Source organism: Hippopotamus amphibius, chromosome 4, assembly GCF_030028045.1.
Source record: "Hippopotamus amphibius kiboko isolate mHipAmp2 chromosome 4, mHipAmp2.hap2, whole genome shotgun sequence".
NCBI lineage: Eukaryota > Metazoa > Chordata > Mammalia > Artiodactyla > Hippopotamidae > Hippopotamus > Hippopotamus amphibius.
The window spans coordinates 79,226,279-79,241,895 of record NC_080189.1 but is presented as its reverse complement, the minus strand read 5'-3'; the positions used below and the strand labels follow the sequence as shown (position 1 = coordinate 79,241,895).

The 15,617-nt window shown below is 38.2% G+C and overlaps 2 protein-coding genes across 4 annotated transcripts; one reads left to right on the top strand and one right to left on the bottom strand.

Annotated features, from left to right (window-relative positions):
* Nucleotides 1-274: 274 nt before the first annotated feature.
* Nucleotides 275-10,713, bottom strand: PSMA2 (proteasome 20S subunit alpha 2). 3 transcript variants are annotated; one of them, XM_057733519.1, is made up of 8 exons: nucleotides 10,606-10,713; nucleotides 6,954-7,030; nucleotides 6,136-6,268; nucleotides 4,553-4,675; nucleotides 3,732-3,813; nucleotides 2,151-2,224; nucleotides 644-701; nucleotides 275-556 (listed from the first exon to the last, which is right to left on the bottom strand). In XM_057733519.1, the coding sequence occupies exons 1-8, from the start codon at nucleotides 10,644-10,646 to the stop codon at nucleotides 440-442; spliced, it is 705 nt and encodes a 234-aa protein (XP_057589502.1). In that variant the 5' UTR covers nucleotides 10,647-10,713; the 3' UTR covers nucleotides 275-439. The 3 variants fall into 3 exon arrangements, with proteins under 3 accessions (XP_057589502.1, XP_057589503.1, XP_057589504.1); XM_057733520.1 differs by lacking the exon at nucleotides 275-556 and adding an exon at nucleotides 2,610-2,664; XM_057733521.1 differs by lacking the exon at nucleotides 275-556 and adding an exon at nucleotides 2,610-2,661.
* Nucleotides 10,714-10,844: 131 nt separating this feature from the next.
* Nucleotides 10,845-15,195, top strand: MRPL32 (mitochondrial ribosomal protein L32). Its single transcript, XM_057730242.1, has 3 exons — nucleotides 10,845-11,013; nucleotides 12,449-12,630; nucleotides 14,743-15,195. The coding sequence occupies exons 1-3, from the start codon at nucleotides 10,884-10,886 to the stop codon at nucleotides 14,995-14,997; spliced, it is 567 nt and encodes a 188-aa protein (XP_057586225.1). The 5' UTR covers nucleotides 10,845-10,883; the 3' UTR covers nucleotides 14,998-15,195.
* The last annotated feature ends 422 nt before the right edge of the window (nucleotides 15,196-15,617 follow it).

Here is a 15,617-nt window from a genome sequence, read left to right as displayed (position 1 = left end):
AAAACATCCCTGCTTCCACCTTGTCTCAGAATCCATGAAAGTCTGCAGGTTCTCCCAGCTATAAAAGCAGTGATGTTTACCGAAATCAGCATTTTGCTTTACTGAAGCAGACATCTGACAGTAAAGAGGTGACAAGATTTGACTTAACCCAAACTGCATGAGGACTAAAGACGATTTCACCATTCTGCTTTGCAATGTAGTTTCCAAAATCAACCGTGATGAAAAACAGGAAATAACTGTGTTAAAATTTTACTAACTTCTAAAAAGCTGGAAGTTGAATTTAACGGTTTATTATGATTTATAAGTCTCATTTTAAAAACATCAGTCCATCAAACCATGTACAAATAAGTATGCAAAAAGTCTGCAAAACAAAAACATACTTTAAACATGTTTAAGTAGAGAGGTTATCTGAAATCCTGGATCTTCGGTCACTTCATTATTATGCAATGGCAGCCAGGTAATCCTTAACTTCAGTTGGAGTCAGTCTCCTAAATCCGGCTTCATTGCAGATTCCAACTTCTATGTTATCTTCTGTCATCTGCCCTTCAAAGCTTTCCTGATGAAGAGGGAGGGAAAAAGGTCAATTTTCCAAGCAGTTAATTATACAATCACTACAAATCCAACTGTTAGATACTGAACCAACCTTTAGGGTTAGTATGGCTGTATGAATGGCATCTTCAAGTTCCAGATCTTCATTATATCTAAAGAATTTTTTGAAAAAAACAAAAACAAAAACAAAAAAACCCAGTGATTTACAGCACTATTAACATTATTCATGACTGTAAACACAATGACAGCAACAGCATAAGAATTTTTTAAACATCTAAAACACTCTTAAAAACATCAATTTACAGATTAATTCTTTTCATCACCTCACTGAGCTAGCTGCCCCCAAATAAGAAACTGACAATTATTTGGTGTGCATTCCCAATAAGAGTGTAACCCTAACATGAGTTTATTTTAGGAAACTTCTTTAAGTATAAATATTTTAATACAATCAGAGTGTGGTGGCAATATTATAACAATTCATAAAAATAAAGCACAGAAATCAGACTTTTGCTAAAATTTCTTATGTTTGTTCTTATAATGTTTGGAAGACCCACCAATAATATGCAAAAGGAAAAAATGTGCTTTAAGATCCTAAGCTCATTTAAGTTTACCAATCGATCCCAAGTTTAAGATTTTTAAGTAATCTTTTTTTTCTAATTTATTTCTTTGGCTGAGTTGGGTTTTCCTTGCTGTGTGTGAGCTTTCTCTAGTTGTGGCGAGCTGGGGCTACTCTTCGTTGCAGTGCTCGGGCTTCTCAGTTCTGTGGCTTCTCTTGTTGAGGAGCACAGGCTCTAGGTGTGCAGGCTTTAGTAGTTGCAGCACATGGGCTCAGTAGTTGTGACCCACGGGCTTAGTTGCTCCACGGCATGTGGGATCTTCCCGGACCAGGGATTGAACCTGTGTCCCCCGCATTGGCAAGCAGATTCTTAACCACTGTGCCAACAGGAAAGTACCTTTAAGTAATCTTAACATGAATATTATGTGAAAATGTACTGAGAAGGTTCACTTGGTGGTTAAAATCAATTGCAAACTCTCCCCATTCAGAATGTAGGACATGTTTTGGTGGGCTACAATAATGCTGAGTCTGGATGGAATACAGCTGGAAGTAAGTGAGAGTAGTCTGCTGTGCTAGGCAGGAGACTTTTACATATTGCTTCACTTTTTATCAAGCACATACATCACATCTTTAATCCACCATCAACATCAGGTATTTGGTTTCACATTTTTTTTTTTTTGTAATCGTCAAAATGTAAACTGTTATCACTTAAATCATTTAAAAATTTTCCTCCCCAATTTTTTTTACTCCAAATCCAATGGTCTTTTTTTTTTTTTTTTTGTGATAGCAGGAAAAATGAAGTAAAAAAATAAAAATAACATTTAGGAAAAAAACATGAGAATGTAGAAAGAGAAGTTCTTAAAAAATGCATATTACCACTTAATACACTGAAGGCTGGGGAGCCAGGGTAGAGAAAAGTCAGTTTGTTCTATCATTAACTAGGCTTGAATACAGTCATAAAACAAATTTGTTTAGACTCATGATATTAAAGAGAGCGGAAAACTGTAAAGTAAATTTGCTAATGACTCTAGTTCTATAAGCCTACCTTTTCTCAAGGAAAGTTTTCCCATTCACATAGTTCTTTCCCATTGCTGTGGCTTTCCAGGCAAAGTAAGCTCCCTAGTCAGGACAGGAAGAGGAAAAAAACATTTTAAATCATTAATGTAATTACTTAGGACACTGACATTTATTTCTCAGTTCAATAATTTGTCTCTAACTTCTAAGGTCACGGAATATTTACTGGAATGCAATGGAATATGTCACAAAATATGTTATTTTTTTTTCAAAAAGTTAGTGGGATAAATAACAAAAAGGCAAGAAGAAACTTGGAGGTTATGGAGTTCAGCATCTTCATTGTAGTGATGGTTTTCTCAGGTATTTACATATGCCAAACACCCATTAAATTGTACACTTTAAGTATGTGCAACTTGTACAAAATTTATGTAAAAAAAAAGAAACTGAAGTTAACTTAGAGCAAATAATCAAAAGTAATATTTTAGCTTACTAGGACTGAAGGGCTCTAGATCTGTCATATACATCTGAAAAATGGTGACCAGCTCCTCATCATCATTGGTGAATAAATTAAAAAGATACAGCTTTGCATTAAAATTTTTCAAAGGTTGATATTTTAAACTCTAATGTTAAACGAAAGCAGCAGCAGTGACGTGTATAATATGACTCATTTGTTGAAAAAGTACATACACACAGACGCTGAAAGAAACAGACCAAACATATTTTAAAAGAAACAACTGTCTTTTAGATACAACAGGGGAAAAGGGCAAAAGGTGAAAGCTGGAGGCCAGTGATGGTGGCTCTGCTACCCACAGGAAAGGAAGGTAAGAGGGCTTGTCATTTAGCTTTAGAAGCTCAGATATGGGGTAACACACACTGTCAAAGTTCCCTAAGTACTTAATTTTTCTGATTTAAGTCATAACCAAAAAAAGTGGTTTTTTTTGCCTCTTCAGATTACAAAGCTAGATCATAAGATTTGAACTGAGTGAACTTGCCATTATCTAATGATCTATAAACTATGAAAGATCAGTTTCTAATCATGAGTTTTTTCTTCCAGGTCTCTTCACAGCAAACATGAGCAACACGAGACACATGTGGAGGAGTGGAACCCTCTCCAGACACCTGCTAACCCAAACACCAATCTTCTGCTTTACAGCAGACAATTCACCAATTTTGCAAAACATGGAATTCAAGACAGTAACATCAATGTTTGTGCAGGCAGAGTCACACTTAAGTCAGCCCCAAGATTAAACTGACTGCAAAGGCACTGCCCCCACCCAGACCCTTATCTTTATTTATAATTTTTTTTTAAAGTAAAAGAATTCTACAGATTGAAAGAGACTTGATAACAACTATTTCAACAAATCATTCAAAGAACGTGAAGTTAACCAACATACCAGAAGAGCACAGTGGGCAGAACTAAAGTAGCTTCCTTATCAGAAGACTGAATTCCCAACATTATAAACATGCAAGTGAATATGTACTACTTCTAAAGCCCAAGTGAAAAACAAAAAGAGAAAATACCCTAATTTTTGAGCTTCTTATGGCTTCTATTTTTATTAGATATTCAAAGAACACTTCAACAAATCCCTCAAATACATCTAATGATACTTACAGATGGATCTGACTGAAATAAATATGGTCGTCCCTCATTCCAACCGCAAATAAGTAAAGAAACTCCAAATGGACGAACACCACTGAAGAAAGAGAAATGAAAATTAATTGGCATCTTCATGGTGTAACAGTTAACCTAAGGTAAGAATTTACTAATACCCTCAAGTAAAGCAAGTTATCAGGTAAACCAATTAGACTTCTAAGTTCCTTAAAAAGTATTTAACACCTTTCTAAACAAATCAATTCAAAAACGAATTTTCTTTACGGTACTGAGGAACAATAGTCAAATCATTTTGGTGAATGGACTGATACAAATACCGGGGTTAATAAATGTGGAGTAACACTCAGTGTCCTAACAAAATGACAGATTTCAACAAATACAGCTTTTCTACTGACTTCACATATCAGCAGCTACCTCATCCGGGTTCATATCTAAACTCAAGAACACTGGAATTCAATAAATATAGATGTGTCAAAGAGTTACTGCTTTCAACACATGCTTACAATCATTTCTGGTTAGAAGATAAATCTGAAAGCAGCAATGACTGTTTGCCCATAAAGCAATGTTTTAATTACTGGCAAAAAGACTTTATCTAGAAGCTGGTTTTTGCTATTATATGAACAGCAAGAAAACATTCCCATTTTCTCTTTAAGAAAATATTCTGGGTCCATTAAGATCAGAAATATTCATCATAGTGATTTTCTCCACTGATTAAGGAAATATAGGAACACTAAGTCCTCTTTTAAAAAAAAAAAATTACTCCTTTAAAATGATTATTCTTTCTAATTCATGGCACATTTCAAGTAATGAAATCAACTTACCCTGACTGGGTATATTCTTGCATCACAGAAGCTACCCTCTGGACCAGCTGAGCTGTGGGAATGGGTTCTTGGTAAACGAGATAGTATTGCTGAGCTAGTTTTCGAGCTCTGTGCACAAGCACTCTGACAAACAGAAAAGAAGTAAGATTTAATTAAAATTCAGATGCTTACTATCTAAAGACTCATTCCCCTTCTACAGGCATATACCTATAGCACAAGTTGGACATGTACCCCTAGTAGTAGCTCTCAGCTCCAAGCCAGTCTTGTTCTTACATCTGATTATAGTTAATTTACAAGAAAATATCAGAGCATCACTGAGGAGCTAAACCACAGATGAACAAGAACAAGGCAAAAGGAAGAAATCCATGGATTAGGGGTACCCGTCAACTTAGCAGCAAAGCATTAGCATACACAAGAACTTTCTCTCTCACCATGGCATCTTTAAGATTGTGCCTCCCATTATCCCAAGGGCGGGCACCTTGTCTTTTTATATCTCATTCCAGGCGACAGGCTAATATGCACACACACGAACACACACACGTACATCTTCAAAGATATTTTTTCACTCTGCCTCAATCTTGTCCACAAACTGGACTTCAGAGAGTACCCTCCAGAGATTAATGAACAATGTAATGTGAAACTACTTATAATTTAAAAATGTAAAATTTGCCAAACGTATAATACACTAGCAAGGGAAGCAGGATTTACCGTCACCTGCTCATGTGCTACTGATCTGAGCTCTGCACATTACCCCTCTGCCTGGGGGGTTATCCACTCCTGCGGTGTCTCAGTTTATTCTGCGAGTGGTATCCACTGCAGGCTCCCTTCCATACAGTGGTAACAGGATCCACTGTAGTGAAGCCTGATCACATGCCAGTGACACTGGTGCTTTTTCTGACTTGTGAAATTTGGCTAGACCTATCCTGCTCCATAATTTCAAGAATGAAGTGATAATATTCCTTTTGCTTCTTAAATGACAAACATAGAAAGCTGTCAATCTCTTTAAACTTGTTGGTACCCTGATGTAACAGGATTACTCTCTTCCTATGAAATATCAAAGGAGCAATTATATCCTGATTGGCTGCCATACTCAACTTTTAATGGCCTTTTGAGAATTCTGTCCCTTTGCTAAAAATAGAAATAAATAAAAAGAGGTTAACGCTGGTTGGTATGCTTTCTTTTGCTGTCTGACAACTTTTTACAGTTTATTATAGCATGTATTGCTTTTATTGTTTTTAAAATACAGTAGAGAACAGCAAAGTCCTTGCTGAGCCCTTGGATGGTAGAAGAGGGATTGTGATCAGAAGGGAAAACCACTGAACAGAGGTGAGAGGGGTAAGTACTGTATCCATCTCCTCTTTTACAACTGAGTGGCACTGAGTTCTTCTCCTCCAAGTAAGCCCCAAGTCTGTCTCATACTGGCAAACTAACTGCAGCTGCCAATGATGCTGCTGTTGCTAAACTAAACAAAAAAGAGAAGTTGGGAGATTAAAGGAAAAACATCCTTTGATTTTTCTCCTCAAAGTACAGATTACAAGGAATTCATGAGCTGGTGAGAAAAAGGAATGAAGAGTACCAGGTACCTGTAATCTGGGCCCATGCCACTATACACCAAGCCTATGTGTTTGGTGATTGGTTCCACTTTGTGGACACTTCGCTCATCATACAAAATGGATTTCTGTTTCTTCTCAGTTGCCAAGACCACACCATTTGCAGCTTAAAAAAGAAGGGGAAAAAAAGACTTAAATGTTATTTAAAGACTCTGCTTCAATAGTTTTCTAGTTATGGAAGCATTTCAGCCAAACTCCTTTATTTCTTCTTATTTATAAAAATTTTTTTTTGGGATTTCTATATTAAAATTACCCAAGGAATGGTAAATCGGCTTTCCCTCAATGGTCATCTGTATTGTACTAAGAAATCCCTCAGCTAAAGGTATTACACAACTTTTCTTCAGAAAGAGTCCATATGTTTTAAAAAAACGGAATTCTGCCAACTTGGCCTACTGTTCTTATAATCTGAAATTTTAAAACCAATGACACATTTTTTATAAGGTATCTTTAAGTTTTATAATTAACCTTTTCTAAGTTATGGAAAGAATAAAAACTGCCAGAGAACAGTGATACATAATCAGTGGAAAAAACAAAAGAATACTCAGTTTTCTGAACAGGAAAGACTGTGGGTTATCACAATAAAGGTGCTATATTTATTTTGAAAAAAACTTAATCATCTTCTTTGGCTTATTACTTTCTTTAAACATCGAAATACTGCAGATTAACAAAAAGAACTGTTAAATAATTATGCTGCCACAGCTATTTACTTTTATGTTAATTACCTATTAATTCCAAAAGAATATTATGATAACTAATAACAGCAATCTGAAATGAATGAAGCATTTATTTACCTTTAATTCCCACTGAAGGGGCTCCTCCAGCTACAGCAGCCAAAGCATATTCAATCTGGACAAGTTTACCAGACGGGCTTAAAGAGAAACAAAGGTACTGCTAAATTCACATTCTCAAATATTTATTATAGGAACATCTCTGAGAAAGGATGGGTAAACAGGCCAAATCCATTATTCAAACACCAAGGAACAGCTTGGCTTTGAAAATTCATCATGAAGTTGTACAGAAACTAAGTTTATTCAGAGTGAAAAACTAATCTCTTTCCTTTGGTTGTTGTTTCTTGTCTGCCACTTAAAGCAGCATTATTACTGTTGCCTTTCACCACTGAACAACCTTGTGACTTTGGGCAAGTTCCTTAACCTCTCTGAGTCTCAGTTTTCTCATTTGTAAAATGGGGATAATAGTAGTATAGTAGTTACCTATCAATATTTCAAAGATTGTTGTGAAGATTAAATGAAGTGATGTCTTTTGTTCCTGGTACAAAATTAGCAGTAAGTAAACACCGAACAATAATGTTATTAAGAACATGTATGTGTCTGTTAAACACCAAATAACAGCATATAACCCATGTGGGTGGAGTTAAACATTTTATAAAGTAGACATGGCCTAAGACAAAAAACCTAGATATCAGTCACAACAAAGTATATGCTATATAATATAAAACTATTCCCAGAAGTTGTGAAATATTTCTAGAAATACTTAACATTTCTATTAAACTATTTCTAGAAATACTTAACATTTCTGGTTCCACGAGTTTGGCAGCCAAATGCTAGGTCCAAACTGGCTTTTTAGGTCACACTTTATTTCCATCTAGTTGTTGAGTTGAACAATTACTATAAACGTCACCAAGTTTCTATTTTATTGACAAAGTCCTTCAATGAAAGTAATTTCTCCAAAGTGACACACAGCTAGGTCCACATCTCCGGTCTACTACGAAAATATAATCTTCAGTTTCAGCAGGTCATCTGTTTATCTTCATAAAATTATAGATACTCTCTTTGTAACTCAAGTCTCAACTCGCACCATCCCACCTTGCTCCAGACACACAACTACTCTTAGAATTCAAAAACTCCTCTGACAAGCTAATCCCTTTGTCTTCAAAGCACTTCACCATTGTCTGGTGAACTCCTTCGAGGTCATCCTGCAACCCTTAGTAGAAATGTCATGTCCTCAAGGGAAGCTACCCTGACCACCCAGACTAGATTGAATCCCACATACTCATACCTATAGTGTCCTAGGCTTCCTCTTTGGCTAAGATTCATCATACTTGAATTATTTTTACAATATTTACAAAATGTAAGCTCTGTTCAGTCAATACTTCAACACATAACCCAAGACCAGGTTCATGTGGCTGACAGACACACATCTAGGCCTATTTAGGGAATAAGCCTAGAGGTAGCAGTTTAAAGACTGTTAAATGACAAAATTAGCTGACTTGAGCAGAACAACATCAATATGCATTTAAGTTTTTAAAATTAGGCTGTACTTGTTTTCCTTTAATGGTATTTCGATAATCATACCATGACTTTCTGGGTCCATCCAGCTTTCAATTATTCTTCAATACTAGTTCAAATACCTCTGGGGACATTTTAAAGGATTAGGTAAACTTAAAATTACCCTTTGCTCTGTTGCCAGAATCACATGTATACACGTCTATCATTGCATCTTTCTGTATGAAAGCTCACTAACCTGTGAGCTCACTGAGCTATCAACCATCTTTGTATTCAATCATGCCACTACCCAATTCCAAAGCATCGCCATCTCTAATAGAGATAACTGAAATAGCCTTCTAACTACTTTTCCACTCTTACTTCCATTCCCCTACCCGGAGTTACTTTTGTACCACATCACCCCCCACTTAAATCCTATACTGACTTCTTGGTTCACTTAAAATAAAAGCTCTTTACTCTGGCCTATAGGGCCCTGACCCACGCTAACTCCCTGCTCACTACACTCTAACACATCGGCCTTCTATCAATTCGGGCTTTCTCAACTTCAGCACTTTCATACATGCTCTTCCCTCTGTCCGCAACTCTATCCCCAAATCTTCAAATAGGTGGCTCCCTTTCATCTTTCAGTCCCCCAGAACACCCCCAAGCACTGGTCTTTCCTAACTACCCAATCTAAAGTTTCGTTCCTTCTTTTTCCCTCTCGTGATAAAAAATTCCCAAGTAAGGGAAAAACATTCTTCAGAATGCATTAGTAGGCACCCATTTGTTTACCCACTTATTGTCAATATCCCCAACTAAATGTAATCCTCAAAAACGCCTTTTCATCCTATAGTATAGTCTCTTGTCACTTCTACCATTAATAATTTAACTCTGATTACAACAGACTAGAAACAATTTTAACTTAAAACAGAATTGCACTATCATGTTAGAAAACAAGAGTGTTTTAATAAGAAAATTTATTATAGAAAGATTCAGTCCCTGATAACATATGGTTGTTTCATGTTTCAACTCCACTAAGATTACACTTTCTTAAAGATAATGGTCCAAGTTTGTTTTGTTCATGAACATGAACAGTGGCTACTTGGCAAACATTGTTTCCTATCATTGTACATGATGAGCTCTTTCATTAAAAGAAAGGTATTTTAGCATTTTAAGAAGACATCACAGTAATGTAAAGTGTGTTAAGTTTGTCCTCAGAAAGAACCCAGTCTGAATGTTAACTCAGTTACTCACCTATGACCAGGAATGAGTTATTTAATTTGTCTGACCTGTGATTAGCTCATCTGTAACGTGTTGAGATAACATTTATCACACATGGTAGCCAAAGAGATGGAGTAAGCTCCACCCACACAGAAAGTACTCAACAAGTTAGATGCCGCCTGCCTTAGCAGAAAAGAATACATTTTAATTACATGGGGCATCACCGATCTGTAGGAAAATGGCCAAACTGAATCCTTTCCCAATCCTTTGGTGACAATTTTCTTACACTGGGAATGATGACAGTTCATCTTACCTACTTGTTCTAAAATAAAAAAACCTACAATCAATCTTTTTTTAAATAAACATATCCCCTTCCCCAAATAATAACCAAAAAGCAAATGTAGCCTAGTAGTTTGGAGCCCACAAAGACTAGGTGATAGAAAAAATTACCGCTTTCACTTTCAGTCCTTAAGCATCCAGTAGGGGCACCGAAGACACTGAAAGCGGGAAGAGGCTTCGAGAGACAGTGCCAAATGGAGACTAAGACTCGGACCAAACTGTGAAGCAGGGACTCTCCGAGAAAAAGCGGCCCCACAGATCTGACCAAGATTCCGAGCTCCAGAAGCTCCCGAATCAGGCCTTACTTGGGTCAAGAAAGAAATCCTGAGTTCTGAACGGGACACCCGAAGGCAGCTAATTCAAAGCTGCCTTCCTCTCTAGTCTCCACAGCGAAAGAAAAATCCCTGGGTGAGAGCCTCAACCTCCTGAGGCGTCAAGGTCGCCCCAGATCCCCTACTCGCGTTCCCACGGCCCTCCAGGCACCCCTGCTCCCCAGGCCGCGGGAGGGCCCTGCAAATGACTTTGCAAAGTGGCATTTCTACCCCCATTCCCTACTGGGCCCGCCGAAAGCGCCAAGCCATAGACCAGGGCGGTAAAAACCGGGTCGACAGAGCTCCTGTAACCTTGGCTACGGGGAGGACCTCAGGGGCCCCTTCCATACCTGAATGTAGTCAGCGAAAAGCTGTAACCACGCTCCGCCATCTTTACCCGAAGACCCAGCGCACATCCGCACACATGCGCACTGCGGCCTGTTTCTTTTCATTTCCCCTCCCCGCGCCTTCCTTTCTCTCTCTGATTGGAGGAGAGTCAGAGCCTCTTCAGGGGCATGCTGGGAGTTGTAGTTCCAGGTGCACGTTTACCCGACTCTTCGTGTGTGCGCATGCTCGAGGTAGGGGCGGGACCCAGCGGCCGAGTGGGAGCGGTCTTGGGGTGAGCAATATGGCGCCCGCCATGCTGATGCTGGCGGTTCCGCCGTGGCCCGCAGCCAGGGGACTCCTTCGGAACTGTTGGGAGCAGCTGCAGCGGAAACTTCAGCAGAGCCGGCCAGGCTTTCCCAGCCCTCCGTGGGGTACGTAAAGTAGGCCTCCGTGGAGAGGGGGTTGGGGAGGGGACCCCAGGCCGCGTGGTGGACACGGCTGGTACTCTGCCCTGCTCCAGCGTCTGATCTTCGGCCGCGGGTACTGGACGTTGTCCCCGACACTCACTAACTTAGAAACAAGAGACAGAAGCTGTTTTTGCTCCCCAGTCTCCTGCAAAAAAGAGGGAAAAAAGGTCCTGTGATCGTCCCATTTGTACACAGAACGTAACCGAAGCTCATTAGCTTAGCATCAAGGGACGCCACTATCTAAGTCCTCTTACCTTTCCTTTCCAGTCATCTCGCCCCTTAATGCAGTTTGTCCTCTGTGGCATTTGCGCTTTTGCAGTTGAATCCCGTGTTTCCCCCGGAAACTAATGTTAAATGGAAGTATCTTGGTTGTAAAATTGTCATTGCTTTGACATTTACATTCCACTCGATTTCTGAGGTATCCCGAACATGATAATGATAATACCCAGGCAGTCTGAACCGTGAACCCACTGTATGTCAGAGCCTACATGTGCTTCCTGAGATCCTCTCCACCACAGTCCCATCAGGCGTCTCCACTTGTCAGCTGAAGAAGCAGGCTCAGAAAGGTCTCAAGGTCACACAGACCTTCCAGAGCCTGTGCTATTGACCACCAGGCTATGCATAGCAATACGTGTAGGTATATTGAAAAAGATTACCAGTTAAGTGTTAGACCGCTTTGCATATTTTTAAGAGTTCCCAAATTCAGAAGAAGTATTGCAAATCTGAGGAATATAGCAAGGAGCGAGTAAAGGAATCTCTGATTTTTATGAACAATTTAGAAAAACAAAAGTGAGACGTTGATGGTAAGATAAATTAATATCCTACAAAGAGTGATGAGCTAGTTCTTTTCCTTAGAGAACTGACAGGGAGCAAGATTAAATATTATGAAGAACTAAGTGATTTAAAGGGCCTACCAGGTTAAATGACAGAGGAGCTAACTCAGTTTGAACATAAGAAAAAAGCACCAATCAATAGTTATCTCAGTGCGGGTGGGAAGTGGATTTTGGAAATCTCAAGCTTAGATTTACCTGTAAAATAACTAGGTACTGGCCACCAAGTAGATTGTGGACAATTGAGTGAATTTTTTGTTTGTTTGGTTTTTGCCTTGTTTTAAGTTAGGTGACTCTCAGACTTTTATTCATATTTACTACTAAACCGCTGTTTTATAAGGTGAGAAACTTTTGGTAGAATTTCACCAATTCATTTAAGCAGGTGCCACAAAGAAAAATTGTGTCCTTTAAAATTCTATATCAGCTTTAGTATATTTTAATAGCTACTAAGGTTTCCTGTTAAATATTTATTGAATGTAATACTTTGTTATCTATATATGTGCCTATTGATATATTGCTGTTGATTGTTAAGGAGAATAATATCTATATCTCCTTGTTTTATTTTGTAGGACCAGCATTAGCAGTACAAGGCCCAGCTATATTTACAGAACCAACAAATGATACCAATGGAAGTAAGGAGATCTCCAGTCTTTTGGAGAATATCTTTTGGATGGCAGCTCCCAAAAACAGACGCAGCATTGAAGTGAACCGGTGTAGGAGAAGAAACCCTCATAAGCTTATTAAAGTTAAGGTAATATGGTAATTTTTGTGGGTATGCTTTTTCTCAGGTCCACCACTGCATATTCTCGTTTTATACGTGTAACCTATGAGTAAATTATTTTCAGATCTTATATGTTTACCTTCCTCTGGCTAAATACAATATTCTCATTTTGTATGTACGTGTGTCTACTGTCCTGAAGCCTAAATATTAGGAACACAGTCAAGGACGGAGTTTAGTGTCTGGACAGAGGACTGGGTTGTAAAGAGTCTATGTGACTTATATTATGAGCTGTGCTAGTCCTGAGCTATGTGATTTTGAACCATATATGAATAAACATTTTAACTATGGCAGACCCTAAAATTAAAGTCAGAAGCTGTAGATCTATTCGATATGGGGTTGTACTAGCCCAACAGATCTATTCTGTCCTTCACTATGTGCAATAAGATACTGTAAAGGAAAATCCTTAGATAAGTAATAAAAATAGCTAATATCTATTAAGTACCTATGATGTATCTAAGTGCCTTACATGAGTTATCTCATCATATCCTCACAATAAGTCTCTAGAGTAAATATTGTTTTGCTCAGTTTTAGGATGAAGAAACAGGCAAAAAGAATTTGCCTGTGGTCCCAAACTTAAAGAGGTGGAGCCAGGATTAAACCCTGGCAGTCTCCTGTTGAAGTCACATTCTTCTCTTGAAACTTTTTTTATGTGTGTTCCTATCCTCAGACAATCCTAGATCCCAGTGCACCTTTTCCCTCACCCTCTACCCCTACCATGTCCCATGGGTACACTTTCTTCATTGATCTAGTAACAAAAATTACAGTGTTTGTTACCCTTGATCTGTTAAGTTATGGCTTTAATGGCCATGATTTGAGTTCCTGTTTACTCCACGGCGCTCCCCCGCAGCTGGGCTGTACAGGTGGAACTCAAGGACAGAAAATTGACTCTCGTAAGCCTCCACATTCAGTATTAAACCAAACCCTTAGAACTTAAGCTCCAAAGTATTACTGAGTCACAATTGGAACCACACTTAAAATTTGGAACCGAGAAATACTTCATTAATTGAGGCAACAAGAATTCATACAATTTGGTTGAGAGAATTTAAGATTTTGGGAATGAGATCTGTTACATGACTTCCCTGATGTTGTTTTTTCTGAGGGAAAAGAATAGGTCTCGTCTTGTGCATTCATTTCCTTCGCTGAATTGTTTTCTGCTACATATAGTGTGTTATACTGAGGGCTTTGTTAGGAAAAGGGCACCAACTGACTGTTGGGTATCTTTTCCATACCTCAAGGTGGATGTGCGATCCAGTTTTCCATGCATCGGAGTAAGATGAGAAGCTGGTGAGGCAGATGATTTGCAAGGTTTTTCGTGTCTTTCAGAAAAGAAAGTTCTTTTTCTCATCTGCCTTACAGATGTTTGTATATTAATCTTCAGAAGTGTTTAGAGTTTCTTTGATGTTCCTGTTTACTATTTTTCTTTATGTTTCAAATCTACCTTTAGAACACATTGAAAGGACTTCTATAGAGGTTATAATTGTCTTATTAAAGTTGGATAGACACATAAAAACTCATTAAAATACCCTCATTGTAATATATTGGGAGTTTTACGTTAAGGAATAGTCAGTGTTCATTTATAGGAAGAAAAATTGCACCACATACCAGTTATACACGAATTTGAATTACACTGTAATAATCAGGGGAAGCCAGCTTGTAACGTGTTTGTGATCTTGTTCTTCCCAGGACAGGTTGAAAGAAAAAGTGAATTCCCTTTACCTTGGTCTCTTATTGATGACGCTGGCTGTGTGGATCACCCCATTGTGTTGACGGGCTCCTTGTCAGATGTTTAGTTTTTGAGGATGGGGGAATGGAGTACCGATTTACATAAGAGTGTTGTATTTAAGTAAAAATGTACCAGATTCAAAGTCGGTAGACCTTACTTCTAGTCCCAGTTTTTCTGCTAATTCAAATCAGTGTGTGTCCTCAGTTTCCCTGTTAAAATTAGGTTGAACTGGGTGGTCCTATGACCTTGTACATCATGAACATTCTAAGAAAGTTCAAATATATGCCTCATCCCTGTCAGTGATGATTTGTGCATTATGTTGCCTCGTGTTAAAATGTATGTTTTGTTTGTTTTTTAAGAACAATATAGACGTTTGTCCTGAATGTGGTCACCTGAAACAGAAACATATCCTCTGTGGCTATTGCTATGAGAAGGTGCGCAAGGAGACAGTGGAAATCAGACGACAGATAGGGAAGCAAGAGGGGGGCCCTTTCGAGGCTCCTACCGTGGAAACCATGGTGCTCTACTCTGGGGAGACACCCTCTGAGCAAGATCAAGGCAAGAGGATCATTGAGCGAGAACGGAAGCGGCCATCCTGGTTCACCCAGAATTGACACCAAACACGTTTCAAGAGGATAACTTCACATGAGACATTTCTCCTGAAAAAGAGGAAGATTCTTTGTTTTTTATGTTGGTTGTGTGCTTGTTTTTAAATCATCAACATAGCTTAAAACATTATAAGCAGTTTTTTGCAGGTAATTTGAAGAATGTGTCAGGAGTAAAGTCTGAAAATGTTTGTTTATGCAGAGGCTCAGTGGATTTCTGTGTCTATTTCCATTATATGTGACGTTTTAGTAAACAAAGTTTTCAGGACAGAAAAATAAAACCTAATTTAAAATTCGTAGCCAGAATTTTTTGTCTGGGCTCTGGTTTTGTTTGTTTGCCAGTGGTTTTTCTTACAAGAATACTTACATAAATGCTTTTGTTTAACACCTGGAAATAGGGTATTGTTTAAATTCTAAGTATCACTTTTTTAAGATGGTAGATGTAGCAGTAAGAAAAAGTTTGTTCTGTTTGGGTTGTTTGTTTTAGCAAATAAAAATTGCCTTTGTATGGCACTGTATATGAGATATTATGTTAATTTACTTAGAATTTGTTCTTGACATTTCACATTAAATCAGGATGACATTTAGAATTCATTAGGTGGCTCATGAGATTTATAGTTTGGGGAGAG

Excerpts from the sequence above, each read along its gene's own strand:
- MRPL32 (XM_057730242.1), top strand. The coding sequence starts at position 10,884 with ATGGCGCCCGCCATGCTGATGCTGGCGGTTCCGCCGTGGCCCGCAGCC. Across the intron at positions 11,014-12,448 it reads CTTTCCCAGCCCTCCGTGGG|GACCAGCATTAGCAGTACAA; the intron begins GTACGTAAAGTA and ends TTTATTTTGTAG. Across the intron at positions 12,631-14,742 it reads ATAAGCTTATTAAAGTTAAG|AACAATATAGACGTTTGTCC; the intron begins GTAATATGGTAA and ends TTGTTTTTTAAG.
- PSMA2 (XM_057733519.1), bottom strand. The coding sequence starts at position 10,646 with ATGGCGGAGCGTGGTTACAGCTTTTCGCTGACTACATTCAG. Across the intron at positions 7,031-10,605 it reads TTTTCGCTGACTACATTCAG|CCCGTCTGGTAAACTTGTCC; the intron begins GTATGGAAGGGG and ends TTTCTCTTTAAG. Across the intron at positions 6,269-6,953 it reads CCCTTCAGTGGGAATTAAAG|CTGCAAATGGTGTGGTCTTG; the intron begins GTAAATAAATGC and ends TTCTTTTTTAAG.